Source organism: Ailuropoda melanoleuca, chromosome 7 (genome assembly GCF_002007445.2).
Source record: "Ailuropoda melanoleuca isolate Jingjing chromosome 7, ASM200744v2, whole genome shotgun sequence".
Lineage (NCBI taxonomy): Eukaryota > Metazoa > Chordata > Mammalia > Carnivora > Ursidae > Ailuropoda > Ailuropoda melanoleuca.
In genome coordinates, this window is record NC_048224.1 from 68,155,945 (window position 1) to 68,162,903 (window position 6,959).

Consider the following 6,959-nt stretch of genomic DNA (forward strand, 5'->3'; position numbering starts at 1 on the left):
ATATTCTGCCAGGCTCCCCTTGTTCTCTGAGAAGATCCCCTTCCCCAGAAGAGTTACTTTCGACTGGCATTTCTTTCAGGCAGTGCTGCGGGCAACCCGTAGGCCCTTGTAAGGCTCGCTGCGGCCCCGCCTCCTTCTTTTCGGCCGGAACCGCCATCTTCCAGGTAGGCCGTGCGCGTGGCTCCCGGTGCCGCGTGTCTTACAGACTCGAGTTCTCATCCTGTGACCGCTGCGGCCGTGCATAGAGGTCCTAGAGAGACTGCCTAGCCTGTCCGGGGCCCACTGACCTGGGTGGTGGAGCTATGTTCGTCCAGACCGGGAGCGGCGTGCGCCGGGCTTGGGCCGGGGGCTGAGGACTAGACGGCAAGGCCGCGGCCCTGCGGGGGGAGAGACTCGCGAAAAGCGAACCCGAGACACTGGGGTGAGGTAGTTCGGGTCAGTTTGGGAAATAATTTGGTTTTTTTTCTGTGCCCCCACGGCTTCAGCCTCAGTATTCTGGGCCTTCGAACAGGCTTTGTGCGGCCGCGTGGCCCAATGCCTTTCGAACTCTTCAGTGTGACATTTTTGCCACTAATGTAAAGCCTGAACTTGTAATGGTGTTGGATAAGGGCTTCGGGGTAGTAGGAATGGGTTTAGGGGTTTAAAGGCATGAGCTTTAATCTCCGGTAAGGCCTAGTTGTGTTTGAAAAGCTGGGCTTGCGGTCCGAGAGTAGAGTGAATGGATGCCTTGCATGATATGAGCTATAGACCACTTGGCTTTAGTGTGTGAAATTAATCCGGTTGTTTTAAGTTGGGGCCCCAGGTTGCATTTGGGGAAACGGAAGGTGCTTTCAGATTACCACAAGTTATTTTGTTAACGCTGGGGCAGCATGTGCATAGCAAGGTGTTTCATTTGGAATCTTAGGGGGAAAGTCACTGAATTACCGCTTAATCTTAGTTTTCTTTTTTTCATCCTTCCTCCCCCCCCCCCCCCCCCGCTTTTCACCTGGTTTGTAAATGGTTAGGTACCAGGGTTGAGCAAACGGCAGGTTGCATTTTATAGCGGGTACTGTTTGGTACTGTTACAGAATCTAATCACTGTTTTCTACGTTAATTATTCTGTAAAGTGTATATTGGTTCGTGATGTAAGATAGATTTCTTACTGGGGAAAATGGATCTGGTGGAAGGCGAATGGACACTTCAGCATGCTAAAGTCAGAAATTACATTATTGAATCTGCCACTTAGTGTCTCCATAAAGTGATTTGGACCTGCAGAGCATCTCCTTGTTTATGAACTTGACACTTGGTATGAGTTGACAAAAATGTAGGGGATTTGAGGATTAAAGCAAAGTATTTGGCACTTAATAGATGCTTAGTTGCCTTTTTAAAAAGTAATGGATGGATTTGTTGTAACAGTGATTTGGCTTTGGTGGGTTAGGTGAAACATTGCGTCTCCATACCTCCCAATTTAATGAATAAGATACTTTGGAGTCACTTTTCTTTAAGAAGTGTTTATAAGAGGGACACCTGTATAAGAGGGGCACCTGGGTGGCACAGCGGTTAAGCATCTGCCTTCAGCTCAGGGCGTGATCCCAGCGTTATGGGATCGAGCCCCACATCAGGCTCCTCCACTATGAGCCTGCTTCCTCTCCCACTCCCCCAGCTTCTGTTCCCTTTCTCGCTGGCTGTCTCTATCTCCGTCGAATAAATAAATAAAATCTAAGAAGTGTTCATAAGAGGGCACCTGGGTGACTCAGTGGGTAAAGCATCTACCTTAGGCTCAGGTCATGATCCCAGGGTCCTGGGATTGAACCCCAAGTCAGACTCCCTGCTTAGTGGGGATTCTGCTTCTACTGTGTAAGATACACTGTCACAAAAAAACACAAAACAAAACAGGAGGAGAAGGGGTTTAATCCACCATGTAAAAATGCCGGGCTGAGTTGTCTTGCTCTCCAGCAACAACCAGATTACTCACTAGTTAGTAATTCCAGTGCCTTTAGCATTCTGGGCTGGGTTCTACTACAAGTAGCATGGTTTTAGAACTTTGGTTGTGTTTTTATGTTCTGATAGGAAAAGTACTGGTGGGGGTTCTAAAATCCAATTCTGCTACTTAGTAGCTTTAATGTTAATAGCACTTAGACAGTTTCAGCAGAGATCTTACATGCCAAAATGATGGGTTTTTACCGTTTATAAGAAATATTGATTGGTGAATCAGCTTCTTAGATTTCTTAATTATGTTGCTCCTGTAATGCAGGCATTTGTCATTTACAGGGCTGTTTGGTTTTTTGTTTAAAAAGACAAAGGTCAGTTTTGCATTTGCATTTGACTGTTTTATACTTCTGTTTTCAGTAATTCGCCAAAATGACCAACACAAAGGGAAAGAGGAGAGGTACCCGCTATATGTTCTCTAGGCCTTTTAGAAAACATGGTAAGTAGATTTACCCTTGTAGAGAGCAAACATAGCATACAATGCATTCTTACTAAATGGCATTAATTAACCAGCATCTACCTAACTTGTTTTTGTAATAAATAAAAAGCATAAATTTCATATAGTAGTTTCCTATGAACAAGATTTAAAAATACAACTGTCAAAAGGATAGAGTGCTGAAAGCTAGTAAGCTTGCATGTTTCTTTTATACTCTAGACTTTAATCTTGATACTGACTATACTGATTTTTTTGTTTACAGGAGTTGTTCCTTTGGCCACATACATGCGAATCTACAAGAAAGGTGATATTGTGGACATCAAGGTAAATTTGAAAATTGGGTAAATAACCTACAGAGTAATATTAGAAGGTAGAAAATTTTAATACTGGAATTCAAATACTAGTGTATGTTGCATCTGTTGGCTTTTTAGTCTCCTGAATAAGGAAAATCTTTGATCTGAATAAGGACTCCTAATTTAACTCAGAAACCAGAGTTTTTAAAGTGCTATTCCTGCATCTAAGAATTTTGTCATTACTTGTTAACGGGTTGTGAAAAAAATCAAGAGTTTGTTGAGGTGGAAAGGAGTGTTACACCTTAGTGCAAAATTTAATTGTTGATGGAGATGGAGGTTATTTAAAAAAAAAAAAAACAGTGAAAGTTATGTTCTTTTGTGACCACTATTTAAATGTGTCTTGGTACTCTGGAGCTTAATGATGATTGTCTTTTTGATTGCTTAAAGCAATGTGAAAAACACATTTCACCGGCTCTGAAAGCTTTTGAGTTACCATTTAAAAGAAAAAAATTTTAAAGTATCTTAGTTACTTTAATAAGAGTCAGGATATAAAAGGAAGGGGAAATGCTGGCATAACTTTAATCTCCTTTCTTAACAGGGAATGGGCACTGTTCAAAAAGGAATGCCCCACAAATGTTACCATGGCAAAACTGGAAGAGTCTACAATGTTACTCAGCATGCTGTTGGCATTGTTGTAAACAAACAAGTTAAGTAAGTAACGTCAGGGTTCTTTTTAGCCGCTTAGTATTCCCTCATACCCCCTTTTCACTTTGCCAATTGGACTTATGTCTTTATTGGTCATTCAAATGGGGCAAAGGAAATATCCTTTTAAAACTCAAGCAAACTGGGTGTTTGTCTTGTATCCTGTCAGAGGAAACAGATTGAACTAGACTTAATGGAAAGTTTTATTAGTGGAGATATTTGGTGATGCATGGGTAGCGCATTCAGTTAAGCACATAACTCTTGGTTTTAGCTCTGGTTGTGGGTTCGAGCCCTGTGTCAGGCTCCACGCTTAGCATGGAGTCTCCTTAAGACTCCTCTCCCTCTGCCGCCTCCAAATAAATAAATCTTTTATTTAGTTTTAGAAAGAACATGAGCAGTGGGGAGGGGCAGAGGGAGAAGAGAGAGAATCTTCCAGCAGACACCCCCGAGTGCAGATCCTGACACAGCTCAATTCCATTACCCTGGGATCGTGACCTGAGCCAAAACCCAAGAGTGGGATGCTCAACCAACTGAGCCACCCAGGTGCCCCAATGAATAAATTTTAAAAAAAAGTGGAGATGTTTGCTTCAAGGCCTCTTCTAGTACAATTAATGATTACAGATTTAGCCATCGGCTTGCTGAGTAATCCTTTCTGTTGGTAAAAGGTTTGTGGTTTATTTAATAAATGAAACTGCCAGATAAAATTGGGCTTTGTTATATTTTCGCTGAAGCATTTATAGTAATGTTGATTCTCCCCAGGGGCAAGATTCTTGCCAAGAGAATTAATGTACGCATAGAGCATATTAAACACTCGAAGAGCCGAGATAGCTTCCTGAAGCGTGTGAAGGAAAATGATCAGAAAAAGAAGGAAGCCAAAGAGAAAGGTACTTGGGTTCAACTGAAGCGCCAGGTGAGTCCTTGACAGATGGTTTCTTGCTGTTGATCTTGGGAATTTTCAAACTTGCTCAGTGGTAATTTTCTTTTATATGAAAGTTAATGAATTGAGTATATTTCTTTGTTTCTGAGAACACTTTGAAATTGATTACAGTCCTTGACATAATTGTCCCCTTGCTTTTTTTTTTTTAAATAGCCTGCCCCACCCAGAGAAGCACACTTTGTGAGAACCAATGGAAAGGAGCCCGAACTGCTGGAACCCATTCCCTATGAATTCATGGCATGATAAATGTAAAGAAAATAAAAGACCTGAAGACTGTAAAAATGTTTCTCTTATTTGAGTTAGAAGTGTGGTGTCCTTTCCCCCAAAAAATATTTAAAGCAAACTTTAATTGTGTCCTAATTCATTGGGTGATGTCTTTATTCAAACTTAGTGGCTTTTTTCTGCCTGAAAGATGTGAAGTGAATATTCAGAATAGAGCAGAATATACTCAGTTGGTTAGAAAACTGCCAGATATTACTTTTAAAGTATTTATAGTTGGAAAATAATCCCTCCAAATCCCTAAGAAAAAGGAATTTAAAAAATATGTAAAAGGTTATCTTTTGCATTGCATTTAAGCTCAGGGAAAGTTGAGTACTTGTATCCTGTCTTAAATAGCTGTGTTTTAAGGATAAAGAACTTGCCTTTGAAGCCTACTATTTAAAAATAGGTGGTTTAGGGGCGCCTGTGTGGCACAGCGGTTAAGCGTCTGCCTTTGGCTCAGGGCGTGATCCCAGCGTTATGGGATCGAGCCCCACATCAGGCTCTTCCGCTATGAGCCTGCTTCTTCCTCTCCCACTCCCCCTGCTTGTGTTCCCTCTCTCCCTGGCTGTCTCTATCTCTGTCGAATAAATAAATAAAATCTTTAAAAAAAAATAGGTGGTTTAAAGCACTCTGTCTGGTTCCTACTAAATTGTTTTTCCTGTCATTTCCTGTTACGGTTTTCCTGTATGGTGCTCTAGCTTTTAGGAAAAATTTATTTCTTGGAAGTGCTCTTTCTTGCCCCATTTCCTTTGTACTTGTCTTTGCCTGAAATACCTACACTTTCTTAAGTTGGTGAAGTCCTGATTGTCCTTTGTTCACCTTGTGTGTCATAAATGAACCTTCCCTGATAAAAGTATTTTAAGGAGAGGAATGAAAGTGCTTGGAATCAGAGAAATTACTTGTGGTTTGGGATGATAGAATAAAGTCCTTTATACCTGTTCCCACTACAGGTGTGTTTGCTGTTACAGTGTTTATTTTTAAAAACTTAATCTTCCCCATTAGACCTGAGGTTAAAGACTGTCTTAGTAAATTTTGCCCCCGCTAGGTCCTGGCATATAATAAGCATTTCATAAATGTTCTTTGAATGGAGGAAAGCACTGCTTTTTTTTTTTTTTTAAGATTTTATTCATTTTTTTGTTTGTTTTATCTTTTTTTTTTTTTAAGATTTTATTTATTTATTTGACAGAGAACACAAGCGGGGGGAGTGGGAGGGGAAGAAGCAGGCTCACAGTGGAGGAGCCCGATGCGGGGCTTGATCCCATAACGCCGGGATCACGCCCTGAGCCAAAGACGCTTAACAACTGAGCCACCCAGGTGCCCCAAGATTTTATTCATTTATTTGAGAGAGAGCACAAGCTGGGAGGAGAGGGAGAAGCAGGTTCCCTGCCAGCAGGGAACCTCATGCAGGGCTCAATCCCAGGACCCTGGGATCATGATCTGAGCCAAAGACAGACACTTAATCAACTGAGCCGCCCGGGTTCCCCGAGCAGACATTTTCTAAATTCAGTGTGTTTAATCTTTTTTCCTGTGGACTTTACCAAACTAGAATGTTTGTGATTTTAGAGCACTCATAATGTTTTTTGTTCTTGAGTAATTGAGATGATTAAGTCTCCTGCATGATGTGGAAAGACTGGGAAACCTCAAACTTTGTTCATTTTCCAGCAGTTTGTATTAGCCCCACTTTCTGTTGCCCCCTGTAAAATGAGGTACAGGGATTGGACCAAATGATTCCTAGAGGTCCTTTATGCACATAGGGCCTATGACTTCATACTCCCATGACCACCAGATGACATAATTGTGACAAGACATGGCAGAGGATAAGATCCCTCAGTTCAGGAGGGCTGATGAAGGTGAATATTGAGAAAAAGAAGGGCTGCAAATAGAACTGGTTTAATGGAGTTCTTAGGGCAGATCATCAGGAAAGGCGACCTCTTCCATCTGGTGTACAGTGTGGCAATTTTCTAATGCGCTGTTAATGGTGATAGTGGTACCATGAATGTACATAAAACATTTTTGGTATTGGGGGTGCCTGGGGGGCTCAGTCAGACTTGGTTTTGGCTTAGGTCTTGGTCGTGCGGTCAGGCTCTGCTGTGCTCCAATGGTTCTCAAGTATCGTTCCCCACCTGACATCAACAATTTTGGGGAACTTGTTAAAAACATGGGCCTACTAAATCAAATTCTGGGGGTGAGCCCAGCACTCTTTACAACATCTCTGGGTGACTGAGATGCTCAAGTTTGAGAACCACTCATCTATGTCTTTAGTCACCTCTAATACACTTGAGGCTCAAATTTCAGAACTCAAATTCTCTGAACCTCTAACTGTATTTCCAACTCCCTTTTGGGCAGCTCCATCTGAATATCC

General features: G+C 41.8%; 1 protein-coding gene and 2 non-coding genes across 4 annotated transcripts; all 3 read left to right on the forward strand.

Moving 5' to 3' along the window:
- The first annotated feature begins 155 nt into the window (after nucleotides 1-155).
- On the forward strand, nucleotides 156-4,618 carry RPL21 (ribosomal protein L21). 2 transcript variants are annotated; one of them, NM_001304847.1, is given in 6 exon segments: nucleotides 156-164; nucleotides 2,329-2,407; nucleotides 2,667-2,728; nucleotides 3,296-3,408; nucleotides 4,159-4,309; nucleotides 4,490-4,579. In NM_001304847.1, coding segments are annotated over 5 exon segments (483 nt in total). In that variant the 5' UTR covers nucleotides 156-164; nucleotides 2,329-2,340.
- Nucleotides 3,110-3,180, forward strand: LOC117803197. The gene has a single exon (XR_004626890.1). It is a non-coding gene; the product is annotated as a small nucleolar RNA SNORD102 (small nucleolar RNA).
- LOC117803210 lies at nucleotides 3,453-3,579 on the forward strand. The gene has a single exon (XR_004626903.1). It is a non-coding gene; the product is annotated as a small nucleolar RNA SNORA27 (small nucleolar RNA).
- Nucleotides 4,619-6,959: the final 2,341 nt, after the last annotated feature.